General features: G+C 43.7%; 1 protein-coding gene across 2 annotated transcripts in view; it reads right to left on the bottom strand.

Moving 5' to 3' along the window:
- Window positions 1-8,948: 8,948 nt before the first annotated feature.
- Window positions 8,949-22,521, bottom strand: part of enox1 (ecto-NOX disulfide-thiol exchanger 1) — a 100,571-nt gene continuing 86,998 nt past the window's right edge. For both annotated transcript variants that reach the window (XM_078262760.1, XM_078262761.1), the window contains 4 exons: window positions 17,276-17,332; window positions 15,675-15,777; window positions 9,942-10,027; window positions 8,949-9,462 (listed from right to left, as the gene is read on the bottom strand). In XM_078262760.1, coding sequence (XP_078118886.1) covers window positions 9,331-9,462; window positions 9,942-10,027; window positions 15,675-15,777; window positions 17,276-17,332 — 378 coding nt within the window. In that variant the 3' untranslated portion in view covers window positions 8,949-9,330. The remainder of the gene's footprint in view (window positions 9,463-9,941; window positions 10,028-15,674; window positions 15,778-17,275; window positions 17,333-22,521) is intronic.

Here is a 22,521-nt window from a genome sequence, read left to right as displayed (position 1 = left end):
GTATATTTTGCCTGTAGTAGTTTATATAATGACTGGAAAAAACATTAAAAACTAAAGGTATGTAATAACAAAGAACATGGGATGTCCTGGCTTGCCATGCACCTGCATCGTCTCTAAATACTAATGAATGTGGTGTTTCCATGGCTTCCACCTCCATTACTTTGTGAAAAACAGTAAGTGTGCAGTTTCACTATAGTAACGGAAGTGTTTTTCACATTTTCACAACTGTGTATGTAACCTCAGACATCTTACCTGGACATGTTGGTATCTTTGTTCTTTTACCTGTTCACTGTTTCTCTCCAACAGTACAGTGTCTAACGGATTCATTTTTATTTGGTGTTTCTTTATTTCCAAAAAAAAAGTCTTTCTGAGCTTTCCCTATATACTGTGAACCTTTGAGGTAAGTTTACAGCTAAAATCTCACAGTATCTTACTGTTTTAATGTTATACAGGATCATACTGTAAATGGCAATGCATTCGGGGAGAAAAAAAATAATATTACAGCACTATCTGCCAATGTTGCAGATTACAGGTATTTACTGTTAATACCACAGGATCTTAGGCAAATAAAGGAGAAGGCGGGAATTACACTGCAACCAGTAAATTACTGTAAATTCAAATAATACGGTAAGAAACTGTCTATTTACAGTAAAATACCTTAAAGGGGTGATAGAATGATTATAGGGCATTTCACACTGTTCCTTAAGGTCTCCAAATAGGGTATGTAACATGTGTTGGGCTGAAAATTGCCCGAATGCTATTTTATTAGGCCCTTAACTACCCTGTGAATATGGCTCTATTTGGAACAAGAGCTTTTCTTCCAAATATGGTGTGCTCATGAATATTTAGATTAGCTGTGCACTGATTGGTTTGAGCAAACCACATACACGTCCATTTACGAGAACTCAAATATGGGCTGTTTTACGAAAATTGACGGCTAATTGCAAATTGAGAAAGCAGCAACCTCCATACCCAGTGAAAGTCACCGTTTCCTCGGTTACTGGACTACCGGGGCTCGGGGCCAGCTGCCGGCATAACTAGAGTATATTTACAATTTGAATTTCGTCACGCCACTTATATAACATCTACCCCAACGTTTTATAAAGCTAACTATGGTGTCAGATTTCAATTTAATGCATTTTTGTGAACATTAGGGGTTTTGTTAGCAGCTACCTCCAATCCTATGTGTACAGATCGCGGCTAGTTAGCTTCACTTTCGGCATAACTAGAGTATATTTACAGTTTGAATTTCGTCATGTCATTTATATAACATCTACCCCAAGGTCTTATAACGCTAACAATGGAGTCCGATTTCAATTTAATGCATTTTTGTGAATTTCAGAGGTCTAAGAGGAGGCTAGCTAGCTCTCATTGATAGAGCTCCATCCAGCCGCAGGCTCTATCAATGAAACTCGGGGACAAGAGGCGTTTGTTTCCCCGATTATTTGTTTAAATAACAACACACATATCCATTATAAGATTAACTGGAACCTGTGGTAAGAGATTACTGGCGTAATGAGCTCGCTGACCGCGCTCTCACTCACACACACTGGCCATTTAGCAGGAAGAGGGGAGCTGCAGGCCCTGGAGCTCTGTCAGGGCAGCGGCGTTTGGTAGTCCAGTAACCCAGAAACGCTGACTTTGCGCGGGTATGGAGTGCCGTGGGCTGCGTCCGCTGAACTCCGACACACAGTCGGACAGAATTTGCAATTAGCCATCAATTTTCGTAAAACGGCCCATATTTGACCTCTACATAGTTGATTTCTCACATAAAAAAGTCTCAGAAGTGAATTTAGTGGTAAAATAGCAGATGAACAATGTATACAATTTCTGAGATCTTCGCGAACTATTCAGAAGACTACCTGACCTCAGGTCAGTGGTGTAGCCTGTGGAAATGTTGGGGCGTGATGAAGGTCGAGACTAGAGCCAGATGAGGAGGAGCCACTGAGTTGACGTCAACTAGGCAGCTCGTTGAGATTCGCCCGTTTTCAGCAGCAGTTTCAAATAGTGAGATCTGCAGAGGAGAGAGGACTTTGAGGTTCTCTGTATGTCCTAGTTACCTCCAAACTGTCCTTATTACACTATGACAAGGTAAAGTCAGTTTTGCATTCAGTCACCCCTTTAAAATGTAAAAACAGTATGTTTACTGTCTATAAACAATAGTTTACTGGCCAAGATGCTGCCAGTATATTACTGTAAATTCACGGGGAAAAGTTTTACAGTATATACATACATATATATAGTATGTGTTCATTAACAAGTCTTTCAGTTGACATTGCAATCAGCAATGTTTGAAAGGCACCAGACTGAAATCTATTCTGTTTTTGAAAAACGAACTAGAGATTGGTCCACGTGAACTGCTGCGGTGCAGACTGTAATAATAATAATAATAATAATAATAATAATAATAATAATAATAATAATAATAATAAATGTATCTTTTATAGCGCTTTTCTAGACACTCAAAGACGCTTTACAGTTTTGGTTACATACAGTAGATACAACAAACAGACAAGGTACATAGACAAGGTTACATAACAGACAAAACAAAAGAAAAAACACATAGGTGCATGGACAAGCAGAGGCAAGCAAGAGAGGTGGGCAATGAAAGTGAGGGAAAAAACTGGGATAGTCTGTCAACAGGAAAATGCAAGTTGGAAGAGATGAGTTTTGAGGGCCTGTTTGAAGGATGGTAGGGTGCTTGACTGTTTGATGTGGTCAGGGAGGGCGTTCCAGAGGGTGGGTGCAGCAGCCCGAGAAGGCTCTGTCGCCCCAGGTCTGGAGCTTAGTCTCTAGTTAGAGTTTTGCACATGGAGCTCCAGTTGTGCCCACTGTCGTTTAGCAATGGAAAAAAACTGTAAGTCAAGACGAGTCAACTTTATTGTCAATTCTGCAATATGTGCCAGCCATACCGACCAATTTGTGCCAGCCATACCGAGCAATATGTGCCAGCCATACCGAGCAATATGTGCCAGCCATACCGAGCAATTGAAAATATGTTTCTCTCTGACCCATGGTGCAATTAGTTACTCAAGTACTGCACTTAAGAAACTTCAAATTTGAAGTACTTGTACTTTACTTGAGTCGTTCTTCACCACTTTTATCTGACAGATTATGTTACAAATGAATATTGTTGCACACAAACCATATGAACAGTATATTAAATCTGATGTTTATTTATAAATTCAACTCATCAGTCTGGAAAGCATTGCCAAGCTCACTTGGAGAATTATCTTTTAAAACTGACAAACATCAGATGTGTAACTCATGGCTCAATTCAAACAGGATCTAAACATTATTCGTCTCTCCCCGCTCAACTACAGGACAGATTTTTTACGAAAATAAAATCCCATGGGGTCTACCGGCAACCCGTTCTCCCTCCGAACTTGTAAAATAAGGATGTTTTGGACAGTGGCTGTCAGCGTCTGAAGCGACCAAAAAGGCGTCCTTCAGCGTGTTTGTAGAACGTACCGGGGAGAGCAGCAGCTACACGGGGTTTAGAGCGTAGGTTGTAAGGGGGAAACTCCATGTAGGGAGGTTGGTTGGGGGGGTGGATGGGTCAAACACAGGACTTTCACCCAGGAGACCGGGAATCAGGTCCCGCGTGGCCCACGTTAGCGTCTATAACAACGCCAAAGGCAGCTGACCAAGCGTCCATATTTTATGAGATGGGAGTGAGAATGTGTTGCTACCGGAAGGGGAGGGACTTTGCCTCTCCATGAAGGTCTTCTTTTTACAAAAGAATTGTGGATGAAAAACCTGACCTGGAAAAGGAACAATGGCTAATTTACACAGACTTTTCAATCATTTTTTGCAGAGTAGTTTCTCAGAGAGTGAACACGTTGTACATCACCAGGGTTTAGCAAACACTGACGAAACAAACAGAAACAGAATTCACCGAGGACAGGATTAGTGACTCTGTCTCCTTGTTCTTCCTCCTCGGTGTTTCTGTCCTCTATCTCTTTCTCACAGTCCCTCCTCCTGCATTTATCTCCGTCTCTCTCCGTCCGAAAGTCACCTCATGCAAACAGAAACGACAGCGGCTGGAGCTGTCTGTCTGGATGAGGATTCCTCAGGCCAGGAATTATTTATATCTCTCTGCTGGATAAACACACACATGGACACGAGTCTTTCCAAAAAATTTAAATAGCCAGTATGAGACAGGGCCAACAGATTCTCACTCCCATCTCGTAAAATACGGACCCTTGGTCAGATGCCTTTGTCGTTGTGACGCTAAAAGTCTTTTTTAGCCTCATATAACGCGCTTTAACTAAACACGCTTGGTCGGGACTATTGGCGCCCCTTTTCACGCTTCTGTGACTCGTGGGAAAAACGGGACGGTTGGGTTTAGAAAAAGGTTGTGGGTGGGCTTACGCTTCCGTGACTCACGGGAATAACGGGACGGTTAAAGACACACGTGGGACCTGATCCCCGGTCTCCTGGGTGAAAGTCCTGTGTTTGACCCATCCTCCACCCCGACCAACCTCCCTACGCGGAATTTCGTCCTTACATACTAGTCGCTAAACCCCGTGTAGCTGCTGCTCTCCCCGGTACGTTCTACAAATACGCTGAAGGACGCTTTTTTCGTCGCTTCAGACGCTGACAGCCACTGTCCAAACGTCCGTATTTTACGAGTTCGGAATGACAACGGGTTGACAGGGCTGTCTTATTTAAGACTGTTCTGCACATTTACACATACAGGTGATGCTTATTTTCAGGCTGTTCTCATGAACCATTCGTACATATATCTCCAAATCATAACAAGAGTTATGTCAGGACACAGATAGAGTAGGTCTAGACCACACTCTATAATTTATAAAACCCAATAATTTCCCACAAGCAAGCATTTGGTGCAACAGTGGCGAGGAAAAACTTCCTTTTTACAGGCAGAAACCTTGGACAGACCCAGACTCTTTGTGGGCGGCCATCTGTCGCTGCCGGTTTGGACACAGACACTGATACAGATATACAGAAATATGATTCATAATTATAGCAGTTGGAGTGATGAACTCAGCGGCAGTTATAGTAACAATAAAGATAGTGGAACTATGACTAGAAATAATAGTTGTAGCAGTTTAGGGCGTAACTGGGCGTTGGAGAGAGGGAGAGGGAGAGAGAGATGGAGAGAGAGAGAGGGAGAGAGAGAGAGGGAGAGGGAGAGAGGGAGAGAGAGAGAGGGAGAGAGAGAGAGGGAGAGAGAGAGAGAGAGGGAGAGAGAGAGAGAGAGAGAGAGAGACAGAGAGAGAGGGAGAGAGAGAGAGAGAGAGGGAGAGAGGGAGATGGAGAGAGGGAGAGAGAGAGAGAGGGAGAGAGAGAGAGAGAGGGAGAGAGAGAGAGAGAGAGAGAGGGAGAGAGAGAGAGAGAGAGAGAGAGAGAGAGAGAGGGAGAGAGCTGTAGAGAGACAGAGAAAGAGAGACATAAATAAAGAATACTGCAACGGCAGCCGTGTGAAGTCTCCACACCGGTGGACAAACAGCAGCGGTGGGGTGGGGGGGGGTGTCACAGTCAGACGCTTCCTCTGTAATTTAATATTAATAATTTAACTAATACGACACGCTCTCTTCATTACAGCTGGCAGCCGCCTGCAAACACAGCCCTGTGAGATGAAATGTTTTAATCAGGGTCACAGGGTTAAAGGGAAGGAAAGATGTGTGAAAGTGACGGCTGGAGTTATTACAGAGACAGTCTCGTAATGAAGTTCTGTCATTTCACATTCATGAAATCATTTTTTATTAATGGGGAAAAGAAAACACAGAAATAAAGCCAGAATTAAGACATTCATGTATTAAACACTTCACATGAGTTTAGTTTAACACGGTTCAATGTTAAAGTCAAAACTAATTCCCCAAAAAGTCTATTGTGACTGGCCCCTATTAAAACAACAAAACCAAAAAAATTCAGAAAACAATGTTGGAAAAAAAACGCATATGTCGAAAAAAAAGTGTTGTAAAAGAAAACGTAAAAAACAATAAAAAATACTAAAAAGTGTCAAAAACATTTTTAAAAAACCCATAAAAGAAAAGTTTTTTTTTTTGTCGGGAAATATTAAACTTCGGACATTTAAAAACAAAATGTCAAAAAGTAGGGCTGCATGATTATGGCCAAAATGATAATCACAATTATTTTGATCAATATATTGATCATGATTAATTCACGTCCATATTGTGCTACATTCCTCCTTTGTTGAAGGATATTATGAAGGAGCCATTTCAGCTGTTGTGCGACCGCTTTCCAAACATACGCGTTTGCCCTGAAAAGATACAGGCAACGCAATTTTCTGTTCACGTTAACGGCGCATGTTAAAATCTGGTGCCAATATGGCAGCGGTGCCCGGTATCTACCGGACGAAATAGCAACGCAGATTACGGTGCCACTTAAATGTCTGCGTCTGATGTCTGATGCTCCAAAACAGACGTTACAGGCAACAGAAACATCGCTGCTTGTCACGCTAGTAAACACTAATAACACGTTACACAGCAGCTAACGTTAGCCTACCATTAGCTACAGTAGTAAACACTAATAACAGGTTACACAGCAGCTAACGTTAGCCTACCGTTAGCTATAGTAAACACTAATAACACGTTACACAGCAGCTAACGTTAGCCTACCATTAGCTACAGTAAACACTAATAGCACGTTACACAGCAGCTAACGTAAAAAAAAAATCAATAAAAAGTTACAAAAAAAGCATAATTTTTGTTGAACTTTTCACGGAGAAGCCTGATTGTTGAACCCAGAAGTTTCAGAAAGAAAGTGATCGTAACACTTGTCTCTGCTGTCAACAACTTTATTTAAATCAGAAAAATCAAACAATGACTTCATCATCGTTTATTAAAACCTTCTCCTGGTCTTCAGCGTCTTCTTCTCCTCTCCCCGTCGCTACGGTAACAACAACACAAAGTCAGACGTATATTTAAAAAGACACGGAGACACTCAGTATATCATAAATCTTCAATATATTTTAATACAGCTTTTCACTTCAGCTTTCTTCATAAATGAAATAAATTATCATGAATGTTCTCTCTCATATTTCCATCATCCTCACACACTATTCCCCAAATGATATTCTCCGTTTTCCACTTTTATATCTCTGAAGATCTCTGCAGGAAGCTTCCAGTTGGTTCCGGCTATTTCAAACCATAGACAGTGAAAGAAATGGACACAGCGACGCCGTAGGCTTAGACGGAGACTAGTGAAGTCTCTGGACGGAGACCAGTGAAGTCTCTTTCCCGGTGATGGCTGAGCGTTACTGAGCAGCCTCCAACTGAGCTTGAAGACGTAGATGTGACGTGAGCAACCTGTCTGAAAGTTGGAAGTCTTCTGGTAGCTGTGCCAAGAGAAATCTCAATCATTCCCAATCTAGCAGAGACGGAGAGCATGAGTAGAAGCTGTCCATTGCCTGTATAATTTCCCCATCCCCTGTGAATATAGGTAGACCTCGTTACCCCTATACGTCATTATTTGTGGCAGTGGTGGCCTAGCTTGGGACCGGGAGGTCGCCAGATCAATCCCCCAAACCGGCAGGATAAAATCTGGGTGGGGAAAAGTGAAAAGAGCAGCACTTGTCCCTCCCTCATCACCACCACTGAGGTGCCTTGGAGCAAGGCCCTTAAACTCCAACCGCTCCAGTGGAGCTGCTCAGTGGCCAGCAGATCAGACTGTGGTTGTACTGGGCAGCTTCCATAGCCTGGTCCTACCAGACTCTGGTACACTAGCCTGGTCCTACCAGACTCTCGTACATTTCATTTGCACAGTGAGTCTGGCCACTCTCCACTGACAAATGTTAACTTCCTTTCTGTGTAAGTTGTTAAGTTTAAAACTATTGGATCTGCCCAGAGCCACTCTGGATCTGCCATAACCAATCACCAACCAATCACTAAATCACTAATGTTTGGTCGTGACGTCGGCTTAGCATCGCTAGGGCCACAACATCATGGCCACCAACACAACTCAGCAAAGCTTGTTCTTGCTCAGGCTTTAACTTCTGGATATTAGGCAGCGTTGACACAACGGACCGCATCTTTCTCCGCCGCCATTACGGAACTACAACTCAAACTAGCGCACGTCACGACCCCAACGTCATCGTTCTCAGCCACTCCTTCTGTTCGCTGACTGGACCGCCAAATATTTGGCCTGAGAAAACCCGAAAACATACCGCAAACCCAGACGAAGTACTGAAGGGAAATGAAAATTGAGCAGAAGTACGTAGGAGGGCGGAGCCAGGCTACAGTTTCCAGGTATAAATGTGGAACTGTGTGAATGTGATCAGGTCGTCGTTGCAAATGAGAAATTATTCTCAATCGACTTACCTGGATAAATACAGGTAAAAAACAAACAAACATATACTTTTCTTAAAATATCCTAGTTGTTCGTGGATAAATGTTACTTCATATGAATTCACTTGCCACATACCTAAGTACTCAATCCATCAAAACGTTGCTGAAATATTTTGTTCCGATTCTTTCATGTACTCTCTATGGCCTTCTCCCTTGACTGTTTGCCTCCACGTCTCCCCGATTGCCTGCGAGCTTCTACTGACTATACGGTACGACAGAAAGTCGCGTGGTTATGACCCAATCGTTAGCCTATTGTTATAAAAACGTCTGCTACGGAGCCATAACGTGAGCTACAAGGTAATGGAGCCTTTTATACATTGTCGTGTTTCTTTAGAAATAAACAACGGACAAATAGAGTCTTTAAACGCTTCAGATGTAAAGGTATTCTCTGTCAAAGTGACGTCAGAATGAATGGCAGTCAATGGGATGCTAACGGGATGCTAACGGGAGGCTAACGGGGGGTGATGGCTTGGTAGCATCAAACTAGTGCCATAGGAGCTACGCTTTTCAGATGCTCGCTTACCCCCTTGGTTCAAACCCTCTCGGTGTTTTGCTCCTGACGTGTCTGCTGTTAAATAAATATGTTCTCATGTGTCATGTGACTCTGTGTTTCAGGAATCAATGACGATTGTCTGCGATTTTTTTTAAAAATACAACGAGGGACAATGTGATCCGTGGTCCCATTTAATAAACCAAACGTATGGACAAAAGGAGGCAAAGAGCGCTCTTATTTTGTCAGTGAATGAAGTAAGGTTTGGTAGGAAACTATAGGATCAACTTTGGTTCAACATTTCCTCTCTCTTCCTGATCAGGTGTCCCCACGGCAATCAGAAGGACCGTGATGCGTCCGTCTCCTCCATAGCGTCCGACACGCTGCCGTTTGATGGGCGAATGCGCGCACACACACACACACACACACACACACACACACATAGTTTAAGAGTCAGTTTGTGTCCTCAGAAGTGTGTGATTGTGTGTGTGCGTTGTCCCTGCGTCACGCCGAGCCCAGGCTGTCGAAACCGCAGAACTTCCAGCGTTTCTCCAGAGTGGCGCCGACGCCACTCAGCTCCTGCCGGAACATGGCGGGGAGACGGACCATGAGACGCTCCAGCTCCCCTGCAGACACCTGAGATGCACACACACACACACACACACACACACACACACACACACACACACACACACACACACACACACACACACACACACACACACACACACACACACACACACAGGCTTTTAACACTTTATGATAGTAGATCTTTACGTATTTTAAGTTATTTTATTCCCTACCTACCTACCTCCCTATCTATCTATCTCTCTATCTATCTATCTATCTCCCTACCTCCCTACCCATCTATCTGTCTCTCTGTCTGTCTGTCTGTCTCTGTCTGTGTCTCTGTCTGCCTCCCTACCTCCCTACCTATCTATCTGTCTCTCTGTCTGTCTGTCTGTCTCTGTCTGTGTCTCTGTCTGCCTCCCTACCTCCCTACCTATCTATCTGTCTCTCTGTCTGTCTGTCTGTCTCTGTCTCTGTCTGTCTGCCTCCCTCCCTACCTACCTATCTACCTAAAGATGCAGCAGCGGAGCAGAGTGCTGCGTTACCTTTGAGTCCAGTCTCTGGATGTAGGACCACAGGTACTCCAGGTTAGCCCCGAACGGATGCACGTGGAGGAAGGTGGAGATGATTCCTGCAGAGAGGACAGACATGATGACCGTTACGAACAAACACAGAGTAGTGATCCAACGTGTCTCACTGTCACACATGTTCAGTTACAGAACCAAAGGTTGCAGCAGAGAAAAATCCATTTACAAAGCATTTGATCTCAGGAAGACTCAGAAATAGCACTCAAAGTTCCTCTTCGAGTCTACAAAGTAGGAGCTACTAGCAAAGCAAAGCAAAGGTTAGGGGTTAGGGTTACTGAGCGGTGCAACTAAAGAGACTCTTGTTTCAGTGCTTCTGTCTGCGATTGTGTAAATTACAGCACACTTTAATCAGCGTCTGTCCATCAGTATTCACGAGTGCTTTAAGAACGAGCTAATAAAGCAGAGAGAGAGAGAAAGAGAGAGCTGTCAGAGAGCAGAGGGTCAGTCTGCGTCCTCATGAAGTGCAGCGGCTCGATAAACAAACGGCTCGGTGAAGCAGAAAACGCTCCGGAGTAGATTACTTCTGAGAGGTCCTGCGAAGGGAGGCAGCCATAATAAGGGAGCTGGGACGGGGGAGGGGGAGGGACGGGGGGGGGGGGGGGGGAGGGAATAGAGTGCATCCCCCCCGAGGAACCGCCACAGCCAACATTTATTTCCCTGATTTATGTGGTGAAACGCTGGCAATTACAGACAGGCAGTTCAATTCCTTCAGCAGGAACATGTGTGAGCGTGTGTGTGTGTGTGTGTGTGTGTGTGTGTGTGTGTGTGTGTGTGTGTGTGTGTGTGTGTGTGTGTGTGTGTGAGTGTGCGAGTGTAGATGTATGTCTCTGTCTGTGTGTGTGTGTGTGTGTGTGTGTGTGTGTGTGTGTGTGTGTGTGTATGTGTGTGTGTGCGTGTGTCTGTGCAACACGTTCTCACACCCATCTCGTAAAATATGGACGTTTGGTCAGGTGCCTTTGTCGTTGTTATTGACGCTAAAAGTCTCCTTTAGAGCTATAAGTAAACACGCTTGGTCGGGACTATTGCCGTCCCTTTAGAGCTATAAGTAAACGCGCTTGGTCGGGACTATTGACGTCCCTTTAGCGCTATAAGTAAACGTGCTTGGTCGGGACTATTGACGTCCCTTTAGCGCTATAAGTAAACGTGCTTGGTCGGGACTATTGTCGTCCCTTTAGCGCTATAAGTAAACGCGCTTGGTCGGGACTATTGACGTCCCTTTAGCGCTATAAGTAAACGTGCTTGGTCGGGACTATTGCCGTCCCTTTAGCGTTATAAGTAACGTCCTTGGTCGGGACTATTGCCGTCCCTTTAGAGCTATAAGTAAACGTGCTTGGTCGGGACTATTGACGTCCCTTTAGCGCTATAAGTAAACGTGCTTGGTCGGGACTATTGGCGTCCCTTTAGAGCTATAAGTAAACGTGGTCGGGACTATTGACGTCCCTTTAGAGCTATAAGTGAAACGTGCTTGGTCGGGACTATTGACGTCCCTTTAGAGCTATAAGTAAAGCGTGGTCGGGACTATTGGCGTCCCTTTAGAGCTATAAGTAAAGCGTGGTCGGGACTATTGCGTCCCTTTAGCGCTATAAGTAAACGTGCTTGGTCGGGACTATTGACGTCCCTTTAGAGCTATAAGTAAACGTGCTTGGTCGGGACTATTGCGTCCCTTTAGAGCTATAAGTAAACGTGCTTGGTCGGGACTATTGACGTCCCTTTAGAGCTATAAGTAAACGTGCTTGGTCGGGACTATTGCGTCCCTTTAGAGCTATAAGTAAACGTGCTTGTCAGGACTATTGACGTCCCTTTAGCGCTATAAGTAAACGTTCTTGGTCGGGACTATTGACGTCCCTTTAGAGCTATAAGTAAAGCGTGGTCGGGACTATTGCGTCCCCTTTAGAGCTATAAGTAAACACGCTTGGTCGGGACTATTGCCGTCCCTTTAGAGCTATAAGTAAACACGCTTGGTCGGGACTATTGCCGTCCCTTTAGAGCTATAAGTAAACGCGCTTGGTCGGGACTATTGACGTCCCTTTAGCGCTATAAGTAAACGTGCTTGGTCGGGACTATTGCCGTCCCTTCTGACGCAGTTATGTTAAGGAAAAGGTCGTGGTTGGGCGTACGGTTCCGTGACACGAGGGAAGAACGGGAAGAAAAAGAGCGAGCGTGACAAGCACATTCTCCCTTACATACTACTCTCTAAATCCTCTCTAACTGCTGCTCTCCCCGGTGCGTTACACAAACACGCTGAAAGACGCCTTTTTCGTCGCATCAGACGCTGACAGCCACTGTCCAAAACGTCCTTATTTTACGAGTTCGGTGTGAGAACGGGTTGGTCTGTGCTGAAGTGAACAGGGTGAAGAAAAACCCAACGTACAAGTTTTTTAACAAGGAATTAGAGTATGATTGGCTCTGACGTTTTGGTGGAAGAAGTTCTCCGATCTTTCACAAAAGTAAAAGAAGAAATACCACAACTTAAATATATTCAGTTTCAGGTCACTCAAACGGATTAAATGATGAATGAAAAGTCCACACACTGTCAGAAGAAGTAAACACAGCAGATGTAAGTTAATAGAGCAACTGTCCAGCTTGTTTTTACGTTCATGAAGAGCTCGTTTTGCCGCTGACAGACTCAGATTATTGTGTCTGACAACATTATGGGAAGGATTTCTAAGGAGGTCGACCTTTCTGTTAAAGAGTAAGATCCTTTTTTTAAACATAAAAACAGCCGTGTATTTGCATTCGCTAAACCCACCAGACTCCATGTAAATAAACAGTAATTTTAGCATCGTAAAACACACTTCATTCAGAGTCGACAGAAACAAAATAAAACTATGAAAAGCCGTTTTGGGTCATCGTTCCACTTTAACCAACCATCACAACTCTAGTTTTAGTTGAAATAAACACAAACTTTACAGATTTACTTGTGGAAGTATGTTGGCTCTATCCACGCTAAAAGTACTGTTTTTTTAAATGGAGTCTGGTGGGTTTAGCTACCGACCTCAGAGCTGATTCTGGTTAAACAGAAAGGTTTTTTAAAGGTCTATCTCTGCAGGGATCCTTTCCATAATGTTGTCAGACACTTTCTCACAGAACTTTTAGTGGACCAAATTGACGATGCACATTTGCTCCATAGGGTTATATTGCAGCCCGGTCTGTGGCTGCCGGTTACAGCGTTCTTGTTTAATACTGGACCAATTTCTGGTTGTTCCCATCAGTCACTTAGACACAAAAACATGAGAAAATAGGTTCCAACTAACAACTAATCCATTCATCCAGAAGACAATCCAAACATGAATCCACCATGAAGATAATTGGTAGTTGCAGATTTAAACATGAACCTCCTGTGTGTGAATACACTCATGTGTCTATCGACTGTGCACACGTGCCTTTCAAAAGGTTTTCTGTGGAATAAAAAGCAGCAGAAGACCGGGCCTCCTCTCTCCTCTCCTCTCTCCTTCACGTTTGGATTTTCTCGCCTCCACTAAGAGAGATAAATGTGCTGCTGTTCCCCGCTCTGCTCCGGACAGAGCGGCCGCCTCGCTTGCAGATAACCCCAGACGGCTCTGCGCCAGTCTCGAAGAAACACCAGGATTTATATTATACGAGCGGTGTGTTTGTGCCAACATGTTCTCACTCCCAACTTGTCAAATACTGACGCTTGGTCAGCGGCTCTCAGAGTCACATACCGCCGCAAAAAAGACGTTTATTTGTCTGGGGTTACAAATTCCTTTTAGAAAAATAAATCAGTTTTCTAATCCGACATTGGTTTATCGCCTTTTTGTTGCCTTTTCGTCTTCTCTCGATTCCATTTTCGTTGCTTTCTTGTCGCTATTTCATCACCTTTTCGTCTCCTTTCGATTCCTTTTTCATCACCTTTCCGTCTCCCTTTTTTTCGTTGTTCCCCCAATAGCATCTGTACGGGACTTTTTGGTTTCATTTCCAAAGGATTTGAATGTAAAGACTTGCAGTGTGTGAACGTAGCCTTAAGTGTCCGCTTTTTCAGGGAAGGACAGTCTCCGTTTGTAACTTCCCTCCAAAAGGACACATACGAGTGTTTTCTGGTCCGACAGGTCTATCGACGAGAAGTTTATTTGTCTGGGGTTATAAATCCCTTTCAGAAAATCTATCAGTTTTCTAATCCGACAGGACTGCTCAGGTTCAGGTTTCTTTGATTCGCAGACGCATCGCAATCATTCTGTTTCAGTTTCCTGTTTTATTTTGTAGTCTGTTTTCTCCCTTGTCGTGTCTTACTTCCCACCTTTGTGATTGTCTGCCCCGCCCTGATGTGTTTCACCTGTTCCTGAGCCCTCCTGTCACCTGTCCCTTGTTTCACCTCGTTACCTTGTGTATTTATGGCGTTTTTCCATTACGTGGTACCTGCTCGCCTCGCCTCGCCTCTACTCGCCTTTTTTGGTTTTCCATTATGATAAAAAGTCCCTGGTACCTGCTAACAGGTACTTTATTTAGTACCACCTCCGTCGAGGTTCCACGCAAGCTGAGGCGATACCAAAAGGTGACGTGAAAACCTGCAGACTCCTGATTGGTCGGAGAGAATCGTCACTAATCACTGCGTCATCATTGCTATAGCGAGAGACGGGGGGGGGGGAGTGGGTGTCCTGAAGAAACCCGCCATTTTTAATGCGGCCGAGTCAAACCGAGCCGAGCCGAGTCAAGTAGGTACCATGTAGTGGAAAAACGCCATTAGTCTCTGTGTTGTCTTTGTCTAGTGTCAGATCATTGCATTGTATTGTATAAAGGGAGTTTTTCCTCGCCACTGTCGCACTAAATGCTTGCTCTTGGGAGAAGTATTGGAATTGTTGGGTCTTTGTAAACTATAGAGTGTGGTCTAGACCTACTCTATCTGTAAAGTGTCTTGAGATAACTCTTGTTATGATTTGATACTATAAATGCAATACAATGCAATGCATTGTATTGCATTGTATTGTATTGTATCCATGTATTGTATTGTATTGTATTGTATTGTATTGTATTGTATTGTATTGTATCCATGTATTGTATTGTATTGTATCCATGTATTGTATTGTATTGTATTGTATCCATGTATTGTATTGTATTGTATTGTATTGTATCCATGTATTGTATTGTATTGTATTGTATTGTATTGTATTGTATTGCATTGTATTGTATATGAGTGTGTGTAGTCCACTCCCTTTGTCTCGGTGTTCCTGTTTTGTGTGCTTCCTGTTTTTTGGCTTCCTCATCGTTTTGGATCTATTTTGCCTGCTGTCTTCAGGACTCCTTTCGTTGCATGGATTTTGTTTTATTAAATCTTCAAGCTCACCACTGTCCTGCTGTCTCTGCATTTGGGTCCGCCAATTCTCTGAATCATGTTACACATTCCCTGGAAGAGACAGGCAAGCCTGCCATGTTCCACCATCCAAAAGTGTTCTCAGAGTAACGGAGAGATTAAGTTTTACCAACCAATTCTCACTCCCAACTCATCACATACTGACTCAGTGTTTTTAAAAAAAAAAAAAAGAAAAAAAAAAGTTAGCGTCTGTATGGAACGCACCGGGCGGAGCAGCAGCTCGAACCACGGCACTGTAAGATAACGTAGTATTTAGAGAGACAACGGTAGAGAGTAAAGGGAAAGAGCTACAGCATAAGGAGGTTGTTTGGGGGGGGGGGGGTTGAAGGGTCAAACAACACAGGAAGGTAGGAGTTGATCTTTACCCAGCAGCAGCGCCTCCTTCTCGGACGCCACCCCTCCTCTCATGATGACCTCGCTCCTCCTCTCTCTGCCGAGGAACAGGGAGGGAACACACCCGTTCACCGCCTGTGAAACAAACACACACACACGTTACCGGCCAAAAACACAGGAACATACACTGAGAAACACACATGTCCATTCAGGGCAGCGGTGGAATTCACCAAAGTCGCACAATCACACAAACTAACTGATGGAGGCAGCGGTGGAGCAACGGGTATTCATGTCCCAGGAGAAGTTCAGGAGAACACAACACAGAACATCGTGTACACACAAGAACACCGCGGCGGAAAATCAAGCACTCAAATAAATATAGTGTACAAAGAAAACATCATATTTAATAGAAAGCATCTCAGCACTCAGATTGAGACATGTTTTATGTATCTGTGTCCTTCTGACTGCAATCAGCTTCCAGTTCAGCAGGTCTGGAGTTAAAAGTACAAGTGTGTGTGTGTCTGTGTGTGTGTGTGTGTGTGTGTGTGTGTGTGTGTGTGTGTGTGTGTGTGTGTGTGTGTGTGTGTGTGTGTGAGTGTGTGTGTGTGTGTGTGTGTGTGTGTGTGTGTGCGTCACTGCTTTGAAGAGAGCAGAGATAACAGCTTCAGTTCCCCGTCGTAAAGGGCTGTCTGACAGCACGGTGAAGCGCCGAAAATATTGTAAATATAGCGTCCAATTAAACTGATATATATGTTTTTAGGAGCCTAAATTGTGCTGCTGCCGACTACGGAGAAGTAGCCCGTAAAACCACACTTCATAACATCTGAACTGTCCCTTTAAGATGAAACTTAGCTGCCTGAGAAAGCTCCACACCTGACATTACATCATCTGAACAGACCAGGTAAACCAGTTAGTTCCTGTTGAGTCGTCAGTGAGAAGAGACGCAGCGACACACACACACGGTAAGACTGACCTTTTATTACAACGCTGTGACTCTAACTGAGGGAGGACAGTTACAGGAAGGAGCTCTGAAGTACTGAAGAAGTGAAATACTTTAACTGTAATCTGCTGCAGACTGAAAAAAACACTCAGAGACTCAAAGTTAAAGTAACTGAGGCAACTTTCTGCAGCAGGGAGGGGAACACGGGAGACGTTTACGTTCTTTTATGCATGCAGCCACAAATATTCAAGATTGTACTGCGGCGAGGTGTGTGGAAAGATTCAATCGGAAGGCAGAGTTACTAATTTCCAAGCTAGGTTATTGACAACAAAAGTGCCGTTATGTTGCAAATGCCAGGGCCGTTTTTTGATCCCAGTCCGTCACTGCCAGCATAATAAACGCAAAAAGTCCTCTAAAAGCATATGAGGATACACGAGCCACAGGTGCGCTTTCAGTCCTCATATCTAAACCAGAGAACGTAACGGTCGCGGTATTAAACACGTCTTTAACGTTGCAGTTTGGTTAGGTTTATACTGAGTTAAGTTTAGAAAAACATAGAGAGGCGCCGCCACTATAAACGTAAAAATAACTCATAATTGCTGCTTGAACAAATGACTTATGGGAGCGTTTTTTCGGGGGAGACAAGAGGGAGATAAACTGTAGTCAAACACTGGTGTGTGTGTTAGTTTTTACCTTCTCGTGCAGCTCTCCATTGGTTCCTTCCACAGCTTCCCCGTTACCGTTGAGCAGCTGAAGACACAGAAAGAGAGAGAGAGAGAGAGACAACATTGAGAACAGAGTCATCTGCAGCAGAGGAGCGTTTGTTTTCTCTGCTGCTGGTTTATAGATGGCTCAGTTAGAGGAGGGAACAGAGGAGTCAGTAACAGTGCACAGAGAGTTTCTGACATCTGGAGGAACACGGAGCTGATGAATGATTAAAGAAGACATCAGAAACATCAGACAACATGCTCCGTGCATGGAAATGACAAACCTTTTAGATTGTGTGGAGAGACACACACAACCCTGGTGTCATGGCGCGTTCCAGGCAACCCGTATCTCGTGTTTTCACAACCTTCTACCTGTGAACGTGCCCTGGAACAGCAGTCAAACCTGTACCTTACTACTCATGAACCCGTACCAGATCGTTGTACTCCCAGTTACAGTTTTTGACGTCACACACACATAAACAACAATGGCGACCCCTGTTGATGCTGTACAGACGCCGGTGATTAACGGTGAGCAACAGAAATTAATTTAGACCTAATCAAACTAATTGAAGTCACACGGTGGGTCAGCTGATTGTAAGGCCTACATACAGTATATCCCTTTGTCAAATGTGTCCACCATTTGCCTGAAGAAGACGCAGCAGGGTCGAAACGTTGCCTTTGCATTAAATATGGGAGCTTAAAGCAGTGTTGCGGACGTTACATTTTTTTCACTTTAGCGGGAGGTGGGATGAATTACTTTTATAAATAGAAATAAATAGACATAAATATGCAACGTAAAGTAATTCTGAACATTGTAATCAAAACAATACACATACCATTATGTACTACTGCTAGTTATGTTTGTTAAATGAGGCCCAAAATATGTTGACAACTAGATATCGCTAGTATCAGCTAGCGCTAGCTAACATCAACGTTAGGTAGTCGCTAGCTGATACTAGCTTGTCGTGACTTTGCATGGAACGCTACCAAGTCGTGAGATGTGACTTGAAGTCGTGACTTACAGGCAAAGAACTGTGTCTGGAACGCAGCATCATTTCCTAACGTCTCAAATGTTTGTCCCTAACTGTATGTTGCATTGCACTGAAGGTACATTGTGTAATATTTCTGCATTTAAATGTATAAAAACGACTATACCTATGTTATATATTTTGTTGAGTTGTCTACTTACATTATCCCAAATGTTTCCAACAATGTTCAAACCCAGAGATTTAAATTTAAATGACGCGTCACTTGTAGCTGTACCACATGTTCAAACGAGGCCACGCCCATATAAGAGACAGTAAGTCTATACCATCTCATACCATTGGCGCTGCTTGTAAGGCGTTGTCTTTAGTTAAGGAGAATCTTTGAAAAAGACCACGTACACCCTCTGATGACGAGATTTGCGTCACATGGACTCCAGTGGACCCTCACGCACTCACAGACACGGACAGTTACATTTTCAGCTCGCACGGGAAAAAAAACGTTCCCTGCTGTGTACAGGCCTTTAGGGCCCTATCTTGCACCCGGCGCGGCGCAAAGCCCGACGCAAGTGTCTTTGCTAGTTTAAGACCGACCCAGTTGTCAGTTTCCCGTCCAGCGCCCACGTCGTTTAAATAACAAATGCACCTGCACCCATCTTTGGCCCATGGGGCGTGCTGGTCTTACAGGGAGGTGTGTTCAGGTGCATTCTGGGCGTGCTGGCCTTACAGGGAGGTGTGTTCAGGTGCATTCTGGGCATATTGCTATCTTGAGGCAGTGGGAAGTGATGGCACCATTGACCAACAAAAACCTAGTAAAATGCTCCTAGACTCGTGCACAGCACGTGCACACTATGCTTGTTACACACACAGGGACGCACAGCAGCACACACACATGCAGAAGATTACAAATACAAATAAAGGTGCAAATCCTCCATCACAACAGCAATGCTCCAAGGTCCAAACGCGCCTGGCTTTTAAAGGGAATGGGAGATGATCTCTGATTGGTTGATTGCATGTTACAACCAAAACACACCTCTGATTAATGAAGACACTAAGTACAACCCTGTAGAACCATGCGCCCGGCACACCGACCCTTTTTTCCGCCATCAAACTAGCAAAAGTGGATTTGGACACACCCTAAACGCACCTGACCTCAGATCATTAAAATAGGGCCAGGTTAGCATTTAAAGAGATGATTTAAAAAAAAAATCAAAAACAGACTTGAAAGGTCAGTTCTTTTTCACGGAGAAGCAGCCGTTATCGATGTTCATTCATGTCAGTTACAAATTATTCTAAAGACAAAAGAGGATGGAAGAATCCCCCAAGTTTACAGTCTATTTCAAACACTGCTATTCTGCCAAAATATGTCTACAATCCTCCTCTCTGCCGTCTCCAGCCTGAAGCCATCAATCTGTCAGTTATCCATCACTAAACACTCATCATCGAGCTGCACAGCCGTCTTATTAAAGCAACAAAACTCACACAGCAAATCCCTCATCCTACAACGCTTTCACTACGGATCAGATCTTACGTCTCATTTTCATTCAGAAACAAACAAACTCTCTTCACTGGTTACCAATTGCTGCCCGCATCCGCTTCAAGACACTAGTACTTGCATACAGGGCCACGAACGGATCAGCCCCAGCATGCATCCAGGACATGGTCAAACCCTATACCCCAACCCGCCCGCTCTGCTCTGCATCAGCCAACCTGCTTGCTGCCCCCTCACAGCGAGGGACAACTCATCACTCGACGAAATCCCGACTGTTTGCTGTCCTGCCTCCTAAATGGTGGAATCCCTATTGACATCAGGATGGCCGAAAACCTGTGCATCTTCCGCCGAAGGCTAAAAACACATCTCTTCCAACTACACCTCGGATAATGAAGGGGGAAAAAAAAGAATATATATATATGGCATTTTCATATGGCTCTTTGTAGCATTACCTATTTAGAGCTAATGTATTTGAACTTACTACTTGTTGTCTGGAGTTTGCACCTTCAAGGTTGAACGCACTTAATTGTAAGTCACTTTGGATAAAAGCGTCAGCTAAATGACATGTAATGTAATGTAATGACATGTAATGTAATGTAATGACGTAATGACATGTAATGTAATGTAATGTAATGACATGTAATGTAATGTAATTTAATGTAATGACATGTAATGTAATGTAATGTAATGACATGTAATGTAATGTAATGTAATGACATGTAATGACATGTAATGTAATGTAATGTAATGACATGTAATGACATGTCATGTAATGACATGTAATGTAATGACATGTAATGTAATGTAATGTAATGACATGTAATGTACATGTAATGTCATGTAATGACATGTAATGTAATGTAATGTAATGTAATGACATGTAATGTAATGACATGTGTAATGTAATGTAATTTAATGACATGTAATGAATGTAATGTAATGTAATGACATGTAATGTAATGACATGTAATGTAATGTAATGACATGTAATGACATGTAATGACATGTAATGTAATGACATGTAATGTAATGTAATGTAATGTACATGTAATGTAATGACATGTAATGTAATGACATGTAATGTAATGTAATGTCTCCCTCATAATTTATGACCAGCGGATAACATTTAACAGCTGCAAAATACGGACCCTTGGTCAGGTGCCTTTGGTGTTGTTATTGACGCTAAGGGCGTTTTCACACCTAAAAGTCTGGACCAAGGTCCGAATCAACGTTCGTGTTTAATTACGTTGTATACATTTGGTCCCGTTCTTTTTGGTTTCTCACACTAAAGAACTTTCCATGACATACCTACGGCGTGTCGTCACCACGTAAGCGTGTTGCGTCTCCCTTTGATTGGTGAGTAGACGGGCGTGCATCTGACGTTGGTGTGTTGTCATTTTGGCGGGTAGTCTTTTCCGTATGAATGAACAAATGAATGAGCAAATCAAGTTAGATGACATCGCTCTACCGGTCGCTCAAACCCTCTCTCTTTCATCCGCTCAGAATATTTTTTTTATTAATGTCGGCATTTTTTGTGAGTGTTTTCTAATTGACTTTTAATGTTTTCGTCTGACCAAACTGAAATTAAATATCTAATCTCCTCCGCTCCCCCACGTACTTATACGACTCATTTTAGCTTGTTCTAGCGGGGTTTTTTACGGGTTTTTTTCTTCTCATTCCTCTATACGTAGTTGCCTAACTTAAACGAACCGGACCATGGTTCAGTTTGGTCCGAACCGAGACCACCACCCAAGATTATTTTTGGGGGCTTTTCCCTTTATGAGAAAGTGGATAGATATGAAAGGGGGAGAGAGATGGGGAATGACACGCAGCAAAGGGCAGCAGGTCGGATTTGAACCCTGCGCTGCTGCAGGACTCAGCCAACATGGGGCGAACGCTCTTACTGGGTGGCCGCCCCGAGACCACCTCTCTTGACCAAAATTTGGTCTTTCGATCCGGACCGTTGTCCGAGGCACCTTTCTCACCTGCAATTTTGGTTCGGACACAACTGAAAAGTCCGAAAGTCCGGACCAAATGAGGTCGGTGTGAGAACGCTCCTTTGAAGTCTCCTTTGGCGTCCTTTGCTCCCGTCAGAACTACTACGGCCACTAGAGGGCGCCGCCGCTAGAAACCTAAATATAGGTCAGAATGACGCTGGAACAAACCACTTATGGGGGTGTTTTTCAGGTGGAGGACAGTCTCTAAAAGAGCCTCTGCACACTTTTGATGTGATTAACAAATCAAAACTTGACGCTTTAAACTTTCTAGTTTGTTTTCTTCACTGATGAAGCTGCTCTGAACTGTGTGACCTGCAGGCTTATTCCTTCTACCTACAACCGGATTCATCTTCCTGTTTAACCTTTAAATCAGATCTTTTACAGGACTACCCCCCCACGCACACACCCCCCGTCCTCTCCTTCATTGATGGATGCATTATGTCAAACCACATTAACATTTAATTCAGCCCCTGCTTGTGTTTTCCTCCGCTGAGCACTGCAGTGCAGAGGATCAATAGACAGAATTGGCATCAATTTCCATAAAGAGCAGATATGAAAAATAGCTGGATTTACCCGGAGATGAGTGACCATTTCGGCAGACCGGTTATAGTAACATATCATTGAATCAGAAAACACTGCACAGGTTTTTAACAGCGATCATTTCTCTGTTTGAACACCGTTGGAAACATTTGGAATAGTGGAAAAACACAACTCAACATATAGAACATAGGTCAAATCTTTTTTTAGACATTAACGCAGA

This window comes from Sander vitreus, chromosome 11 (genome assembly GCF_031162955.1).
Source record: "Sander vitreus isolate 19-12246 chromosome 11, sanVit1, whole genome shotgun sequence".
NCBI classification, from domain to species: domain Eukaryota; kingdom Metazoa; phylum Chordata; class Actinopteri; order Perciformes; family Percidae; genus Sander; species Sander vitreus.
This window is presented reverse-complemented; position numbering and strand designations above follow the sequence as displayed.